Below are 19635 nucleotides of genomic sequence, written 5' to 3' on the forward strand. Positions count from 1 at the left end.
GTCTAAAAGGACAGGTGAGTCTGAGAGGACACACCTGTACACAGTGTAAAAACACCACATTAACCAACATTAGGTGACTGTATATAACATTTAGTGTCCGTGGTATTGAAACAGGTAAAGACATTACGTCATTTGGAGCAGGATTAGTGAGAGGTAAACCCAGCATGATCACAGCCTCGGTGCTGACACAGTCACTTCTTATTTGTTTACATTAGAAGGCTAGGCCTGATGCTAATGTTAGCATGCTAGCTGACATGATCCAAAGCGCTGTCTTAGGAGCTTTAACGGACACACACTCACAGTTTTTATATGTTTTATATTTAAATGTCTCTGCTGAGATGCTTTATTGTGTTTTATTGTAGAAATCCTCGCGTGTTTGTGTTTAAATCCAGGGACAGAGGGGGGATAAATCAGCTAATTGATCGTACAGACGGCGCTAGCTTACAGACAGAGCCATCTTCAGTGTTCGTTATTAGCGAATAAAAAGCGGACAAAGTTCTTTCCTGCTCGGGATGATCCACAGCGAACCCGGGGATTAAACACCAAACTTGGGTTACTGTAAATTCAGCGCCGGTACCGGGGCCCGGAGACCCCCGAAACCTGCTACACCCTTCCATCCCCGGACTCAGCCCCTCTTACCTGCTCATCAAACCTGGTGATCACGGCCTGGACCCACTCCACGGGCTTGTGAGCCGCCATGTCGGCGCGGGGGGAACCGCAGAGCTGCGCCGGCAGATCCGAGGTACGAGGCCGCAGCTGGAGGGCTTATTTCCGCATGAACGTGTGTCCGGGGTGGGTGGCAGAGGACAAGAGGGGCAAGTATTTTTCCCTTTCTGCAGGATTCACCATGCCACCGCCATGACACACCACCGGAAGTCTTGTTCACAGAAAGTGATGGGAGGTGTTGGAGAGCTCTGCTCGCTGCAGTGACACACACACACACACACACACACACACACACACACACACACACACACACAAACACACCTCCTCCTCCTCCTCCTCCTGCTCCTCCTCCTCCTGCTGCTCCAGCTCCTTCTTCTGTGGCTTTTCCGCCTGCTGCTGGTTTATTAGGGGATGAGATGTCTTTGGACTGAGGTTCAACTTGAAATAAAAACATGTTTGTGACGGACAGCAGAGCTGCAGGGTTTTAAACATAAGGAGTCTAAAAGTCAAACCAGGGGTGAGGCCTGCAGATCAGACCTGTTCTGAACACAAAGGTAACACTTTAATGAGAAGTGACGATGCCTGTATATGTTATGCCTGATAAATAAACTGATATATAAATTAAAAGTAAAAAAAATACAACATTTAAGATTTTTGGGCCTTCATCAATCATGGGCCCTTAGAACTTCTTCACATTTCACCCCTACACAACACGGCCCCTGAAGTCCTACAAAGTTAAGATCTTCTGCACACAAACAAAACATTGTCCTCCTTTTTGGGACTTCAGGGGCACCGCAGTTTACAATACAGCGAGCACGGATCACATTGTTTTCTAGAGACGAGTAAAAGTATGAATGACACAAACAAACATTCAAAATTAATTTATTGAGCTGAAACAACTCGGGTACAGTTTGAGTGAAGGCACAGTTTATAACACGATCACACATCAACATCATCGAGAGTGAACACCGCGAGTTACACACACAGAGAGAGAGAGAGAGAGAGAGAGAGAGAGAGAGAGAGAGAGAGAGAGAGAGAGAGAGAGAGAGAGAGAGAGAGAGAGAGAGAGAGAGAGAGAGAGAGAGAGAGAGAGAGAGAGAGAGAGAGAGAGAGACACACACACACACACACACACACACACACACACACACACACACACACACACACACACACACACACACACACACACACACACACACACACACACACACACACACACACACACACACACACACACACACACACACACACACACACACACACACACACACACACACACACACACACACACACACACAGGTTTCTTTCTCCTCTCTGGTCACTTGTGGCGGTGGTGCTCGAGTCTTTGGTTTTTATAATATTGCGTCTTTATTAAATACGTCACCGTGTATCGACGGCTGCTTTGACGTGATCAGGAGGAATCTGGACGTCTTCTTCACCTGACAGCCCGGCCGAGCAGCTGTCTCTCTGCTCCATCGCATTTCTTCTTCTGCAGCTACTTAAAGCAAAGAAACACACTTTGGAGGGTTCATATCCTTTGTCACACACCACTCAGCTGGACAGTTATCATCTTTATTTGAGTAGCTCTTTACTCCATGGCGTCGGGTCTCGTGGCCACATAGACAAACAGGACGATGAGCAGCACGACCACGGCCAGCGTGGGCAAGACGACGGTGGCCACCTGCTGCCGGGCCTCCTGCATGGCCGCCTTACGCTCCTTCTTGTCCTTCGATGTTTCCTTCTTGGCTTTTCCTTTCAGCTGCCTCATGATGTCTCCAAGATGGCTCGCTGAGTCTTCACTGCGCTCACAGGAGCCTGAAGGAGTCAAAGAAACCCTTCAGTTAGACTGACTGTTGTACCCCCCATCCAAACCCTGACCCCCCCACTCAAAACACCAATCACGACCCCTCATCCAAACTCCTGAAGGCGAAACAGAAACCCCTCAGTTAGGAAGACTGTTGTACATGAGGGTGAGTGCTAACCCTGTCCTAACCCTGACCTCTAACACATCACAGTAACAGGTGCAGATTGTTGGGTTAATAACAGACCCCTGAACACATCACAGTAACACGTGCGGATTGTTGGGTTAATAACAGACCCCTGAACACATCACAGTAACACGTGCGGATTGTTGGGTTAATAACAGACCCCTGAACACATCACAGTAACACGTGCGGAGTGTTGGGTTAAGAAGAGACACCTGAACACATCAAGGTAACACGTGCAGAATGTGTCATAGCAGCTTCATTTTTCAGTCCCGATCCTAAAATCATGATTTAGGTTCACTGCTCTGACGTTAACTGGTGAAGTCTTCCTGAGGTTTGATGTCACTGGCGTTTACATCTCATCATGTAAAAAAGACGTCATCAGTTTTAACTGGTCTGCTGTGTGGTTACAGCTCCATCTAGTGGCTTCACGGAGACTAGCAGCTGTTTGAAGCACGCACGCACACGCATGATTTTCTGCTTGTATAAAACTTCCTGTATAAAATGTAGCCTAGTTTCATGTGAATACTTAAACGGACTGATTCATCCCCGACTTCAACCCGACCGTTGTCCTGCGATAGAATAAAACCAGTCTGTGTGTAACAGTAGAGGAACAAACCCCCCAAAAAGGCTTTACTTTTCGAGATACCCCTACCCGAGGTAGAACAAAGCATCACCATATTTTTTCAGAACTTGAACATGTCTAGTTTATGAAACGGATGGTTGTATGGTTGTATTTTACTGCAAAATAACTTTTTGGGATGTTTTATGCATCTTACCAAAAAACGAAAATAGGTCAAATTAGGGCTTCTCCAAATGGGACAGCTCTAGCCTTATCACATGTATCTCTGGGAATCAGAATTTCACCAAATTTGGACAGGATGTTCACAGATAGTTATTAGTTTCAATTATGCAAAGTTTTATCAATTTTTGAATTTTTCACACTTAAACACACAGTAGTTTAGGCGGAAATTGAAACAAAAATTCAAAAAGGTATGTATATCAAAGTCTGTCATTTTTTAAGTAAGGACACCAAACATTAAAATATGTCATTTTTATCTTCTTTAAACTGTTATCTCAACATAAAAGCAAATTATTTGACTTTTCACTTGACCCTATGCTGTCACCAGCCCCTAACAGGAAACTAGTGCAGCCAGGATTTCAGGGCGACCTGGTACAATGGGGCCCTATGGATATGTGGGAGGAGGTGGCCACAAACAATAGATTAAGACTTAACAACAAGACACAATATAACTGTATTCCGTAATATATATATATATATATATATATATATATAATTAAACATTTTATAGTTATTCCTAATACTTTCTATCTTACATATGATTTATATGATGACACTCAGAGTTAACCCTCTGCTTTCAACAATATTGTCACCTACGACATAGTTTCTATTTCATTCTAAAAAATTAAAGAATTGTCTTGCCATCAGCTGTGAAATATTAATGAACTAAAAAATAGTATTGATATATATAACCTTGAGTTCATAGAAATTAAACATACTTCATATAGTCTATTTGTATATCGCCCATACAGCCTGTTGTAGTTTTTTTTTAAATGTATTTCAGTCATATAAAGATGGTGTGTAGTCACCATATCTCCTGCTTTTAAGAAGAACCCTAGTTACTCCAAAGGATACACTGGATGAAGGGATAGTTTTTATAATACCCTAAGTATGATAAAGTGTTAAAAAAAAGCTACAATAGCTATTTTTGTTGAATGATTTATCAGGCAACCAATGGAGCTGGGATACAAAACAATTCTTATGATGGTTTAAATGTGTGTGAGGTGAATTAGGATAACAATCATGCAAACATGTTTATAAGAAACTTCTTTATACATTTATTTTACCTCATTATATATATAATGACATTTGATTTTAAATGCTAATTACAAAGCATGATTTCCACTATTAGACAAAATGATTGCGAACCTGAGAGCTTAACACCTTGCAACTAAAAACCTTTGTGTCACACTAAACATCCCCTGGGAATCCCCTTTGTCTGTCCTACCTCGGGTAGGGGTATCTCAACTTTTAGGGGCCCAAGTTCCTCTACTATAAAGTACCCGTACCTTCAGCGTTACTGGGTCCACAGAGCGTGATCACTGCGAGTCTTGGTCTCTTTATTCTGATTCAACTGTATTTTCTGACTTTCAGGACCTGATGACGTTAACAGGGTTATCCAGTGTTTGATGTTCCTTTAAAAAAGTATTCACTGATTTACAGACGCCTCTTTCACGATGTGAGCCCGCCTGTCAATCGGGGCGACCCTGAAGGAACTGCAGGACTTCACACTTCTGCCTTGGCTTCATGTGGACTAAACATGGTTCACCTTTCCTTACAGTGCAAACGCAGCGAATGATGTCATATTAAGTGCGTCTGTACTCGGAGCATCTTAAAGTTTATCCTATTTAACGAAACACACTGCCTCGGAAATCTGCAATAATAGAGTATTCTACCAAAACCAGTGCCACCAGTGCCACTATTCACTGAAAAGAGCCACTTTCCCCCCCAGGTTAGTAAACACAACTTCCTCCTGTCGATGGTCAGATAGCACGTACTGGTGATGCGTTCACGGGCTCCTTGGATGCTCGGACTAACGAAGTTTGTAAGTAGTTCTCAGGTTTGTTCACGATCTTTAGAATCATCAGGGACAAAATAAACTTAATAAATCATGATGTCACCGCTGTGAGCTGATCTGTAGACTTGGTTTGTAAAGTAATAACTTGTTACCAACCAGCAGAATGTTTTTATTAAACACGATATTCATGACAAACTTTACGACCATCAGGATACTGCTTACGTTGGTCGTTTTATTTCTGCACAGTTAAAGGTCCAACCTGTGGCTTTATTTCTGAGAGTTTAAGTACCACCTGTGGCCTTCAGGTGCCTCAAGCTGCCGTCAGGTGAACTTTGCCTCCCTCGGTCATTTTCCCGACAGCACTTGAAGCTGGTTAACTTTCTGAAACGTGAGCTGCAGCGAGGACTGAAAACTGCTGACGCTACTTTAAAGCCGACACAGAGTTAAACTTACAGGCAGAGCTGAGCTGGGATCTGTTCTGGAAGGTTCTGCAGGTGTTCTCCCGGAGTCCTGGACCCGGACCGGTTACACAGAACTAAGTAAAGCAAGTTAAAACTCCGCTGGTCCTCCTCTGAGCTCGACGTGGCAATCAGTGGACAGACTATTCAGGAGTAGAATCTGTCAACTCAGATAGCATGAAAACAGGAAGACAACCGGCCGGACCTTTCAAAATAAACCTCTCGCACAAACCTCTACACATGCAGTAACACATTGAGGTCCTACACGCTGACTTAAGTCTTGGAAGGAAACAAATAATGTAACATATCAATTAAAAAAAAAAACACATTACAGGCAGTAGTGGGTCCAGACTCTTTCGACTGGGGCGGCCTACCTCTGGTACTGTACATGAATGTATTTGTTTTATCCTTTCTATCCCCATTAATGATCTGTACTTGTAAGTAACACCATTCTGCAACATCTAAATCTTCTGGGCCTAATGCTTTGAGGACTCAAAGAGAAGATGCACAGAGTCAAGGTTAGAAAATGACCTGCAAACTGTTAGACACTGTTTATTTACATGGACTCATCCTAAGAACCTCTTTTATGAAACAATTGGTTGGTTGGTTGGCTGGCTGGCTGGTTGAGTGGCTGGCTGGCTGGTTGGTTGGTTGGTTGGCTGGCTGGCTGGCTGGCTGGCTGGCTGGCTCGCTGGCTGGTTGGTTGGCTGGCTGATTGAGTGGCTGGCTGGCTGGCTGATTGGTTGGTTGGTTGTGCTGGCTGGTTGGTTGGTTGTGCTGGCTGGTTTGTTGGTGGGCTGGCTGACTGGCTGGTTGGTTGGTTGTTTGGTGGGCTGGTTGGTTGGTTGGTGGGCTGGCTGGCTGGTTGGTTGGTTGGTTGGTTGTGCTGGCTGGTTGGTTGGTTGGTTGGTTGGTTGGTTGTGCTGGCTGGTTGTGCTGGTTGGTTGGTTGGTTGTGCTGGCTGGATGATTGGTTGGTTGGTGGGCTGGCTGACTGGCTGGTTGGTTGGTTGGTTGGTTGGTTGGTGGGCTGGCTGACTGGCTGGTTGGTTGGTTGTGCTGGCTGGATGATTGGTTGGTTGGTGGGCTGGCTGACTGGCTGGTTGGTTGGTTGGTTGGTTGGTTGGTGGGCTGGCTGACTGGCTGGTTGGTTGGTTGGTTGGTTGGTGGGTTGGTTGGTTGGTGGGCTGGCTGACTGGCTGGCTGGTGGGTTGGTTGGTGGGCTGGTTGGTGGGTTGGTTGGTGGGCTGGCTGGCTGGTTGGTTGTTTGGTGGGCTGGTTGGTTGGTTGGTTGGTTGGTTGGGCTGGCTGACTGGCTGGTTGGTTGGTGGGTTGGTGGGTTGGTGGGTTGGTTGGTTGGTGGGCTGGCTGACTGGCTGGCTGGTTGGTTGGTTGGTTGGTTGTTTGGTGGGCTGGTTGGTTGGTTGGTTGGTTGGTTGGTTGGTGGGCTGGCTGACTGGCTGGTTGGTTGGTGGGCTGGCTGACTGGCTGACTGGCTGGCTGGTTGGTTGGTTGGTGGGCTGGTTGGTTGGTTGGTGGGCTGGCTGACTGGCTGGCTGGTGGACTGACTGGCTGGTTGGTAGGACAGAGAAGGAGAGACAGACAGACAGAGTGAGAGAGAGGTATGACATGCATTAAAGGAGAAGCAGTTCGGACCCTGACCCAACAAGGCTGGGCTTATTTTTTAATAATGTGGGTGGGGGTTAACCCTTACTCTGATGAAAGAACAAGATTAATAAAGTCCTTTTATTGGGGAGGTATTCTAACCTCAAAAAGTCCCCAAATACATCTTAGCATCTATAATTTGTGTAGATTGTGATTCAAAAGCAGTTTGAGATCAGAAGGTCTGAGTAAAAGATGAAAAGCTGAGTTATGGTTTAATCTGCAGCGTGTCAGAATGTGAGGAGGGTCAATGTTTAGCCTTTATTTAACAAAAACTTCAGACATTTCTTACACCTGTTTTTCTTCCTGTCAGTATCAGTGTTCAAACATGCAGCTTTACTACAGGTGTCCCTCATACATATTGTATGAGTATATTGTTAGTTTTTCAACTCTGAGTTCCCTTCAAATATTTGGTTATATTAAAATCTCTCGCAGTTTACAGGTGTATAAGACGCTTTAAATGACGTCACACATCTTCTCTAACTATGACTGAGGGTGCTGAGGCAGCACTTCCGGTCCTGACAAAACTTACTTTCACTTTGATTCTTCTGCTTGTAAAGTTACCAGAGACGCATATTCGAGTATTTACGGTAATCGCGGTGTCTGCTGGGGTTTTATGCTGTTATTTCAAGGTTATTACGGTATTTAAAGGTAAACCTCGTCACCGGGCTCTCTGTGCAGTCCGCGCCGTCACTGGCTGCACGCGCTGACAGTCAGGGAGATTACTGTGACGTCATCGCGTTGCTGTATCTGATTGGCTTGCTGTATAATCCTGTGATGGGAGTCTCGGCTCTTTTCAGAGATCGGTTCATTTGGCTCTCTCAGCTCCGACACGGTTCTGTATTTACTTACAACTTTTAGATTTAATAATTCATCAGATTTAGGATATTTATGACACTTGAATAAATATTATTTAATATAAATAGGCTTATATCAAAAAAATACAATTTAAACTGTTTATATATATTTTCTATGCATAAAAAAACTGAATTAAGAATATAGCCTAGTTCATAATTTCCCTGAATTTTTGATTATTTATAGCGCGATATCAATGTTCTCATAAAGACGAATAAGAGGTGAGTCGTGTCGTCACCAGTAACTTTTGTAGTTCTGTGGCAAAGAAAAACTACAAAAGAGCTGACATAGATCAAACCACCTATTTGTTCTTAAAATATGAATTAGTTGTTTTTAATGTATTAAAAGCTTCCATTACGTCCTTTATTCTTTAAAAATAATGAAGTGATATCACGTGATATCCGGTCCTTCGTGTTCGTTTCAAGGAGTCGGTTCTAAGAGCCGGGTCGTCCGGGATCAGACCTCTGTAAGACTCTCACCACCAAGCAGCTGAGGTTTTGTTCACCATGTTGGAGCAACTGTTCGGCGTAGTTACCGTGTGACCGACACTTTAATCATGTCAGCGGCTCCACCGGAGCAGCGAGGGCCCCGAGAGTAGCGCGTCAGCCGGGGGAGCGTCCTCCTCCCTGCAGCAGGCTCACCGACACTCGGAGACACGGACACGGACGGAGAGACGGACTGGTGTTTTGATTTGAGGATAACACGGACACAGATTAGCTCCAAGCTGTCAGCTGAGCACCGCCGTCTCCGGTCCAGCTCCTGGCAGCAGCAGGAGAACTGATCCCGCATTAACAGGATTCACTTTTCCCCGCACTGTTTAAGCCTCTCTGGAGGTGTTTCCATCCCGGGGGAGGACACACACCGAACACCGGGCTGCTGTCGATGGGGGATAGAAGTAGTCTCCTCGAGTATCTCTCCCGTGTTGTGGGTCATGCTGGAAGCTCCGTGTGTGTCCGGCTGATGGGGGTGAGTGTGCGGCGGGCGCTCGGCTCGGAGTCTCGGTGTAATAATATGTGAGTGCGGTGGACAGCCGAGGCCGGGGCCTTCTGTTGTTTTGTGGCCTGGGCAGGGAAACACTTCCTCTGCACCGGATCATCAGCGTTAATCACGGCCCGGAGATTACAGGGAGGCTCTGTGGACTCGGGTCGGGGGGGGGGATAGATGCCGTGTGGAGCCCCAGAGCCGGAGCGAAGTGTATGGATGAATGCACTGCCCCTCATGTGACAGATCTGACTGAGGCTCATCAGGAGGACGGGGGCGCCCCCTCCATCATGAGGGACTTCTAGGGCCAAACACTGTTCATTCACAGAGGGGGGCGCGGGTTGTTTCCTGCTCACTATCTTGATTCGTCAGGGTTCCTCGATGCTCTGTTTCATGATACGAGCCCCGGGCTGCAGCAGTCTGATGGTGAGCAGGCAGGGACATTAATTTAGAGGAAGTGGGTCAGATCCTTGTTGGTATTATGATAAGGAGGGACTCCCCGCAGGCCCACAGGAGCTGTTGTTGGAGCATTTAAAGGCCAGACCTGATTCCTACATGTTCCTGTAGTGGTCGTGTTGCAGCCTGGTAGCCATTATCATCACTTTGGACGCTTTCTGCATCATTTTATGGCTCTTTGCAGCACAGCAGCTACAAATGTTACAAAAATGATGGCTGCTTACAACGGAGGCTCCTCAGCAGTGGCTGCCCATCATCCGCATCACCACCACCAGCTGCAGCACCTCCCGCCCCCCCACATGCACCACCACCACGCGGGCCAGCATCACCTGCAGCATCCTGGTTCCGCCGCCGCCGTCCACACGGTCCAACAGCACGGCTCCACGGCGGCTGCTGCGGCGGCGGTGATGCTCAACCCCGGCCAGCAGCAGCCCTACTTCCCCTCTCCGGCCCCCGGTCAAGCCCCAGGGCCGGCGGCGGCTGCGGCTCCCGCACAGGTTCAAGCGGCTGCTGTTGTCAAAGCTCATCAGCACCATCAGCACCATCAGCAGCACCAGCAGCAGCAGCACCTCCAGCAGCAGCTCGACATAGAGCCCGACAGACCCATCGGATATGGAGCGTTTGGGGTCGTCTGGTAGGTTCACTGCCCTCCATTGGTGTTTCAGCCCATTGGGCCGTGCTCAGTCCTAACCCTGTGGTGTTTAATCCCAGTTAACATGTTCGGATATGTAAAGGGACCTGTTAGAGTGTTGACACCTGAATCAACTCCGACTTTTTGTCTGGTAGATAATGTGTGTGATTATCCTCTTGTGTAAACATTGAAGAAGCTTCTGCAGAACACAGTGAATCTTATCTGTTGGTTAGTCTGTATTTAAGTTTTCTGCAAGCTCAACTTTCAACTTTACTACTTCTATATTGTGCAAAACGTTCAGACAAGCAGTAGCTGTGAAACATGGCTGAAAGCTTGCAGGCATTGTGGCAGCACGTGTTAAAAAGGGGAGCAGATTAAATGTTGTGGCGACCAATCTGTATAGAAACAGTTTCCTGTGGTGTCAAACATGAGGCGGGAAATGTGTGATGAAAGCTGCTAGAGCAAGTTGAATTATGGGAAATGTAGGATCAAGTTCTGGCAGCAGTCCATCCTTAGTTCAGAGTCTCTCAGGAGTCTAGATGTGTCCCCTCATGACGGCTTTGACTCTTATAAACTCAGCTCCAAGCAGTGAGGTGCATTCCCTTTTTTGTGATGAAACCATATCACCTGCTGTAACCATGTTTATTTCTTTTATTGATATACTTTATTAATGAAACACACATAGGTCCGAATCACACACAAACAGGACCTGTGGACATGCATTAGTGGAGTAGAATAAGTATTTCTTTTTCACTCATTGCTCTGCAAAGTTATTCATTAAAGCATAACGTCATCACGTCCCATAAAAGAAAGAAATCATTTGAACCCTACAAAGGTTTGATGTTTCATTTCAAACTGTAGGACAAGATGGCGGTGCTGCAGGTCCCCCTTTACTCTGGAGTCTCTGAAGCGGGTTTTAGTCCTGGTTAAGTCCAGAATCTGTCAAACCTTCCTGATGTGTCTGAAATCTGAAAACAGAAGTGTTGCTTTGACACAGCTCACAGCCAGGGATGATGGGAAGTGTCAGTGAATCGATGAACAGACTCCAGATCAGTTATCGTCAGTCAAAGACGATCTCAGACCTGCTCTCACCCTAAGAAGAGAAAGAGGGTACCCATTGTACATGTCAGGGTACAACACCACAACCTTTCTATAGAGAGTTGTCAAACTGTTGAGAAGCAGATGTGGCTGACCCTCCTGATGCTGGAGGACTAAGACTTCAGCGTTCCTCCTGTTGGAGAGCCTGAGCTTATTAGCCCTGTTTGGAGCGTGTTGTCGTCTTGAAGCTTGGATCTTAGTCCGCTGCCATCTGTTTCCTGCTCTGATCCAATTGAAAGGTTCACTGGAGGTTACAGGTCGGGGCTGCTGTGTGCAGAGCTGAAGCGTCTTACCTCCACCTGCTGTGTTCCTCACCAGGACCGGATCCTTCTTCCACTGAGCGCTGAAAAGATCACCAGTCTCACTTTGAACCACTTTTTAGTTTGTTGTTGATTTGAACTGATATGTGAGCTCACAGCTGTCTGAATGCTTCATGACCTTTGACCTGGTGTCCTCAATAAAAGGGTTAAGTAGCTGGTAACGCGGATGGAGGCCGGCGTTCCGGTGACAGAGCGCATTAGCATACGTCAGTGATAACAACCATGTCATGAACTAACATCAAAAGAGAAACGACCGACGTTTATTATTGCAAAGACAGCCAGCCGGCCAATGAAATCCTCTGAGATGTTTGTTCACATGTGACCTCACGTGGGGGGGGGGGGGGGGGGGTCTGACTTTGTTAGACACATTCAATATAAATGGAGTCTATTAAGACTGAGATGATAGTGATGGAGATGTCGTTCAGATCATTCTTCAGTCTTTGACGCTTCATGTGAGGAGGGTCATAAACTCAGTGGGGCGAGTGGTGGTCCACACTCTGATGACACTTTTCACCTGGTCATCCATGTTCGCCATGTTTCAACGTATTCATGGTGTCATGGCAACAGTGGAGAAGAGTCTGGATGTAAATAAAGGTGTTTGTTATAGAAGAAGCTTCAGTATGCTTATCTTGCCTCTTCTTCTGCTAACGGTGTTCATGTGACGAGCAGCAGCTGAGCGCGAGCTGCATGAAGGGGCGGAGCTAACCGTGGTGACTGGGTAAACTTTGAACATCTGTAACGCGATGTTTAGCACACACAGGTGGATACGCAGAAGCTGGACTGGGCGTCTGTCTCTTCCATAATTCGTCTTCTGCGTTTCCTCCTCGCCAGGTCCGTGACGGATCCCAGGGACGGGAAGCGAGTCGCCCTCAAAAAGATGCCCAATGTCTTCCAGAACCTCGTTTCCTGTAAGAGGGTTTTCCGGGAGCTGAAGATGCTGTGCTTCTTCAAACATGAAAATGTAAGTACTCAGAAATACCTAACTGACCAACCTAGACCAGGGATATGGATCCAGGACGTCTGAGACAGATCTTTAGAGAGCAAAGGATTGTGGGTCAGATTACGGTTTTACCTTCTTGTTTGACATCCAGCAGGATGTTGAAGCTCCCCCTGCTGCCCTGCTGGAGGCCTGCAGGGTTACAACACACACTCCCTGCTTGTATCAGTTGTTAAGTTCTTTACAGTCAACACGCCATGTAGTAAAGGTGTCCTCTATAGTCCCATCATGCATTGTGAGAAATAGTGTAGGACCAATAGTCACTATCCCGCCTAGATATCCCATCATGCATTGATCACTGAATGTCATGCTGTTATTATTATTGATCCTGTAAGTAGTGATGGCGTCACTGTCGACGGGCGGCGAGGGAGTGATACATGTTCATGTGTGCATATAGAGGTTGTGTGTGATTGAACAGGTGAGGTGACACCTGCTGGTAACTGTCTCCTCAGGTGCTCTCTGCTCTGGACATGCTGCAGCCTCCACACATCGACTACTTTGAAGAAATGTATCCTTTTACTTTGAAAGGATCCTAGGAGGACTCTGGACTTCCTGTGAATAGAACAAGATCCAGATATGAAACTACAAAAGATGGACAGAATCCACACACAGTCCTCTATAGAACGGGGGGGGAATTCAGTCTCTGAACAGAGACTGAAGATGAGATGTTCATCAGATCTTCCTCTTAATTCTAATTAATGTTTGTAGTTTATTTCTAGCCAATCGGGGTCTCAGATGAAACCATTACTTTCTGTTTGTTTGTTTTGACCCTTAACTCTGCGACCGTCAGCTATGTGGTAACTGAACTGATGCAAAGTGACCTCCATAAGATCATCGTCTCACCGCAGCCTCTGAGCGCAGACCACGCCAAAGTTTTCCTCTACCAGATCCTACGAGGTTTGAGCGTCTCCTCCTCATGTTTACAATCAGACTGATGATAAAAGCTTTGAGGTCGCCCCCTGCTGGACACTAGTGAGACCTGTAGACAGGATTGTGTAACAGTCTGTCATCTTCCTCCACCAGGGCTGAAATATCTTCACTCTGCTGGCATCCTTCACCGTGACATCAAACCTGGCAACCTCCTGGTCAACAGCAACTGTGTGCTCAAGGTATGTGCAACGTGAATCAGGGCAACATGCAACAGACCAACAGGGCAACATGCAACAGGATGACATGCCACATGAGACAGACAGACAGACAGACAGACAGACAGACAGACAGGCAGGCAGACAGGCAGACAGACGGACGTGGATTTCCCAGTCCTGGTCTCAGTGTGGGAACCATCTCATGTTACTGATGAGTAACAAACAGGTGGGAGAGACTGAATGAAGCTGCTCCTCTAACACCTGACCCTCCTCCAGATCTGTGACTTCGGCCTGGCCCGGGTGGAGGAGACAGACGAGTCACGCCACATGACTCAGGAAGTGGTGACACAGTACTACCGCGCGCCGGAGATCCTCATGGGGAGCCGACACTACTCCAACTCCATTGACATCTGGTCTGTGGGCTGCATCTTCGCTGAGCTGCTGGGCCGACGGATCCTCTTCCAGGCCCAGAGCCCGATCCAGCAGGTATCCTCCGAGTGCAGAGTTACCTGCAACTTTTGGAAAACAGCAATTTACCAGTTAAAGATGCCCGAGGCATCAATGTCTTTCATGTCAAACAGGAAGTGAGAGTATCAGAGTTCAGGATTCCAACTTTGTGACCACCATTTTTGTGTCTGTCTGTGTGTGTGTGTATCTGTGTGTATCTGCAGCTGGATTTAATCACAGACCTATTAGGGACGCCGTCTCTGGAGGCAATGAGGACGGCGTGTGAAGGAGCTCGCACTCACATCCTCAGAGGGCCTCACAAACAGGTGAGCAGTGTGCACCTGTCTGCAGGTGAGCTCAGATCATTCTGTAATGAAGGAGCAGAAACAGCAGCAGGAGGATTCAGCCAGTGCAAGCAGAAATAACCAACACACAGTCCTAGGTTCTCCTTCAGTTTTTCAAGGATGAAGATGTATTCAGAACATTTGTAATGTCAGTGATGGGGGGGAAGGGTTAGTCTGAGAGAGATTTGATGTCAGTCTGATCTGTCTCATCTGCAGCCGTCACTTCCTGTTCTCTACACTCTGTCGAGCCAGGCGACCCATGAAGCGGTCCACCTCCTCTGCAGGATGCTGGTGTTTGATCCGGTGAGTCATCCTGCTAAACATAGACCTGTTTCTGTAATGAATGACGCCCACTCACTCACTGACTCTCTCACTCTCTGTTGGCCTTGTTCACACAAACCTCCTGAAGTTTTCTTTATTTTCTTTGAGCGTCATGTGTGAACACAAACAGCTGAATGTTTCTCTCTTCACCCGGAGTTTCTCCTCCAGCCTCCTCGTATTTATTCTGCAGAAAGTCAGAGTGAGCTGATGATAGAACAAAGCAGGATATAATCAGGAGAATTCACCTGGAGCGAGTGGGAGGGGGTGGTGACGTTTATTCCCTGTGATCGTTGCACGATCATAGACTGTCTGCACGCCACCTCTACGATCTCCGTGCTCTAATGAACCTGCTGCATTATGTTTCCTGTTCTCCAGTATGTTCTTCTCCACTCTTTAGTTCAGATTGAGATTCTGTTCAACTACACGTAGCATTGATAGATAGACAAATATTCTCATTATAGAGTCGTGTAAAGGACTCTGCTGCTTCATATGCTTCCTCCGCAAATTTTTTTAAAGTTACGTCTTACCTCAGGAGACTCCTCCTCTGAAGATATGAACACAGTATTAGATGTAAATCTTGATCTGTCCTATTTGTTGTCCAGTCGAAGCGGATTTCAGCGAAGGATGCCCTGGCTCACCCGTACCTGGACGAAGGTCGCCTGAGATACCACACCTGCATGTGCAAATGCTGCTACACCACGGCATCCGGCCGCGTTTATACCAGTGACTTCGAGCCCGTGACCAACCCCAAGTTTGATGACGGCTTCGAGAAGAACCTGAGCTCTGTGAGGCAGGTCAAAGGTCAGTTCACATTAGAGTGGTCAGATCAGCACAGAGTGGTCACAGAGCGGTCAGATCAGCACAGAGCTCAGGGGATAACTAGACATTACAATCTCCCTCTGGAGACTAGCGTCACATACTAACATGACATTCATGTTTTATGACATAAATGTAATTTTGGACCTGATCCACTTCACATGATGAGCTGTGCAGTCCTGCTCCAGGGGGTTCCTGTGCCCCTTTTCAGTCTGTCTAAATACAATCTAGAATATCTGATTTAAAACAGGCTGTTGCCTTAAACATGAGTTCTCATCTGTTTTAGTTGTTAATGAATGTGATTGAGGCCGTTCATCTGAACATTGGACTGTTTAACCAGACGTTTCTCTTAGTCTGTTGTTGCTCTATGTGTTTTAACAGAGATCATCCATCAGTTCATTCTGGAGCAGCAGAAGGGGAGTCGAGTGCCTCTCTGCATCAACCCTCAGTCAGCTGCTTTCAAAAGCTTCATCAGGTACTGATCACCATGCAGCATGCAGCCATGCACCACACAACAGCTCCACCTACAGGCCGGGCAGACACAGACCAATGAAAGGGTTAGGGTTAGTTGTTGTTGTGGAGTGTAGGGTTAGGGAGGCACAGAAACTAATCATGGTCTGACAAGCTCCAAACTTGTTGGAATAATTTCTGTAATGTTTGAGTTTTGGTCGGACAACAGCACACACCTTCACATGGAGAGCAGAGCCACAGGCCAATCACCTGATTCAGATGATCTTTTCCTGATTCTGCCTGCAAATAGGAAAACAGACATACACACACACATACACCTTCAGTCTGCAGTAGTTTGTAAAGGAAACTTTATCGATATACACGATATACTTTATTTAATGAGTATACTTTAACATCCACAGTTTTACAGTGTGAGCCAATCATTCGCGAGCTGTGGTTGTGCGACACTGTGTACATTTCACCCTCTGAGCTGACAGTCATCCAGGACCTTTTTAAAAATCAACAGTATATGCCCGGCCTTTACTGAACATGGTTATGTGATAGACTTGTATTAACTCCGCCCCCTCGGATGTCTCCGCCCACAGCTCCACAGTGGCTCAGCCATCTGAGATGCCTCCGTCTCCCCTGGTGTGGGAATAACCTCTGCTGTGCGCCATCAGCGTCTCTCCTGACAGGCTGCTAAACTGGGATCAAGAGCGTCTGGTGGCGTCTGCGTAGCATTTCACTGGAGAGCAGGACTCGCCTGCAGGTCTTCTGAGACTCACCTGCAGGTCTACTGAAACAACTCGACTGACCTGCAGGTCTGCCGAGACTCACCTGCAGGTTTACTGAAACAACACGACTCACCTGCACATCTACTGAAACAACTCAACTCACCTGCAGGTCTGTCGAGACTCACCTGCAGGTCTGTCGAGACTCACCTGCAGGTCTGCCGAGACTCATCTGCAGGTCTTTGGCGGAGGGTGGGACTTAAACTCTGTAGACCAAATCAGAATGTTTTAAACGAACCCATCTGATCACTTAGAGGTTTTACTGTTAGTGCATCTTAATGAAGTATGTTTCTGTTGATATAAATATATATTAATACAAATTTAAAAAGATATTTATTTAAAAATGACCACTTGTAAGAGATGTTCCAACACCAAAACCAGCCTGGAGCCTGAACCTCTGGGTCAAAGATCAGAGAGAACAAGAGTCTATGCACCAATCAGAGATCATTTATTAACACAGAGTTTAATCGACTGGCTTCTCTGGAATTCAGTTCTTCTTGCACACAATGAGCTGCTCTGTGCTGCCTCCAGCTTTCTGCAACTACAGTTTCAACTAGAGTCAGAGTAACAGACCGGAAACTGTCGTCAGGTCAGCGTTCACCTGATGTGAACAAACAAGAGAGCAGTGCTTACAGGAAACAAAAGAAACAGACACTTTTTTAAAAGGTTTCATTGTTCGACCCACAGGACACAGCAGGTCTGAGGGGCTGCAAGCTGAGCTGCTGCTGCTTTTGTAGAGGCTCTCTAAAACTGAGCGGGAGAGAGAGAGAGAGGGCGGGCTAGGCATAGAGAGCGAGCGAGCAAGCTGTGTCTAACTGATCCTCTGCACACGTTTATTCATTAGTGATCTCAAAGAGATGATAAATAAAAGTGTCCTACAGTTTCTTTCTAGGTTCAGAGCCGGATTTTAAGTCAATCTGGGTATTGGAACATCTCTGATCACAATCGGGCTATGTTTGTGTTATCTCGCCCACCCTCACCTGCACAGGTGAATCAAATCCAAATTCTTCTTCAGACAATCGATTGTAAATGTGTTTGAAGGCTTAAGGCAATTGAGAAATTCCCTCTGGTAAGATTTTGCACTTGAGCACATTAAAACTTAATTTATAAAATGAAGTTATTATGTTCACAACCTCCTGTGTCTCCGTGCACGACTTCCTGTGTCCTAGCCCATGACCTCCTGTGTCCCCATGCATGACCTCCTGTGTCCCTCCTCCTTTGTTCTAGCCCATGACCTCCTGTGTCCTCATGCACATCCTCCTGTGTCCTAGCCCATGGCCTCCTGTGTCCTCATGCACATCCTCCTGTGTCCTAGCCCATGGCCTCCTGTGTCCTCATGCACATCCTCCTGTGTCCCTGTGCATGACCTCCTGTGGTCATTGTTTTTAATTGTATACGAATATTTGCCAAAGAGGAGGAGCCCCGTGTATAAACAACACAAACATATGAAGATTTGTTAAAGAAAACTCTTCCTGGAGGTTTCCTTCCACTTGGACCCAGACCCTTCATGTCCTGACCCAGACCCTTCATATTTTGACCCAGACCCTTCATGTCCTGACCCAGACCCTTCATATTTTGACCCAGACCCTTCATGTCCTGACCCAGACCCTTCATGTCCTGACCCAGACCCTTCATGTCTTGACCCAGACCCTTCATGTCCTGACCCAGACCCTTCATGTCCTGACCCAGACCCTTCATGTCCTGACCCAAACCCAACCCCTTATGTCCAAATGCTTCATGTCAAAATGTTTGAACTTTGATTCCACATGTTTTAAAACGGTAAAATCTCGATTGTTCGAAAAGAACAGAAGCTTTCAAATTCAGTCATATTTTAGAGCCAAAGAGAGAGAGAGTGTTAGAGCGAGATATTGTACACAGATATTGGTAACTTTTCAGTACTGACACGTTGCCAATGTGTTTGTGCAATTCAGACGGTTTGCTGCAGTTTACCTTCATGAATTAAAACAATCCAGTATTGATGTCTAGGACTTGGACTAGGAGATTCAACCTTTGTTTATACATGAGGCTTCTCTATACCAGTATTCAAGTTACTCGTGTCGTCATATTTTAACCTTTGTCGCTCAGCTAACGTGGAAAAGGTGAAAGGTCTCCTGAAGAGAAAACAAACTGTTTTTAGTTTGTGACCCTGATTTGGATTTCCACTAACCTGAGACACAAAGATTAATTTAATTTAATCAGTCTCGGATTCTGTTCAAACGACAAAGAGAAGAAGAGCTCCTCTGATGCTTCCCGTGGGTGGCCATGACACTTCAAGCTGGGAGCTAGGTTCGGCCCTGAGGAGCTTCCTGCTGCCTGTTTTCATCATTTATTTAATTAAGGTTCACCTGTTGGACTTCCTGTTGGACTTGAAGGTTAATCTGTTCGAGCTTGTTGGAGCATTGAGTCTTAAAGAAACATTTACAATCTGGGTCTTATTTTGGTTACAGAGCCTTCCTTCATGTCTGAGTCTGACCCTTTCAAAGAAAAAGCTTCTCTCAGAGAAACCTAAATTACAGTCTAACTTTATTTTGAAGGTCTGACGAACAGAAAGACAGCCATTACTGAGACTGGCTTCCTCTCAGATGTTTGCGGCTCCTTCACAAGTCTCCGCTTTGATATCTATAGGTTAATTATTTGTTTATTATTAATTAAAACTTTAAATCTGCATGTAGT

General features: G+C 46.3%; 2 protein-coding genes across 4 annotated transcripts in view; one reads left to right on the plus strand and one right to left on the minus strand.

The window, feature by feature from the left end:
* nf1a (neurofibromin 1a) overlaps window positions 1-2251 on the minus strand; it is a 74081-nt gene extending 71830 nt beyond the window's left edge. For all 3 annotated transcript variants that reach the window (XM_065959906.1, XM_065959907.1, XM_065959905.1), the window contains exon 1: window positions 640-2251. In XM_065959906.1, coding sequence (XP_065815978.1) covers window positions 640-699 — 60 coding nt within the window. In that variant the 5' untranslated portion in view covers window positions 700-2251. The remainder of the gene's footprint in view (window positions 1-639) is intronic.
* A 6413-nt stretch (window positions 2252-8664) lies between these two features.
* Window positions 8665-18078, plus strand: nlk2 (nemo-like kinase, type 2). Its single transcript, XM_020642897.3, has 11 exons — window positions 8665-10296; window positions 12543-12672; window positions 13161-13216; window positions 13499-13605; window positions 13732-13817; window positions 14070-14279; window positions 14465-14566; window positions 14801-14887; window positions 15508-15706; window positions 16103-16196; window positions 16777-18078. The coding sequence occupies exons 1-11, from the start codon at window positions 9833-9835 to the stop codon at window positions 16829-16831; spliced, it is 1590 nt and encodes a 529-aa protein (XP_020498553.1). The 5' UTR covers window positions 8665-9832; the 3' UTR covers window positions 16832-18078.
* The last annotated feature ends 1557 nt before the right edge of the window (window positions 18079-19635 follow it).

This window comes from Labrus bergylta, chromosome 11 (assembly GCF_963930695.1).
Source record: "Labrus bergylta chromosome 11, fLabBer1.1, whole genome shotgun sequence".
Classification (NCBI taxonomy): domain Eukaryota; kingdom Metazoa; phylum Chordata; class Actinopteri; order Labriformes; family Labridae; genus Labrus; species Labrus bergylta.

Coding starts and splice junctions, on each gene's coding strand:
- nlk2 (XM_020642897.3), top strand. CDS start 9,833: ATGGCTCTTTGCAGCACAGCAGCTACAAATGTTACAAAAATGATGGCT. Junction 13,818..14,069: donor ACAGCAACTGTGTGCTCAAG/GTATGTGCAACG, acceptor ACCCTCCTCCAG/ATCTGTGACTTCGGCCTGGC. Junction 14,888..15,507: donor GGATGCTGGTGTTTGATCCG/GTGAGTCATCCT, acceptor TTTGTTGTCCAG/TCGAAGCGGATTTCAGCGAA.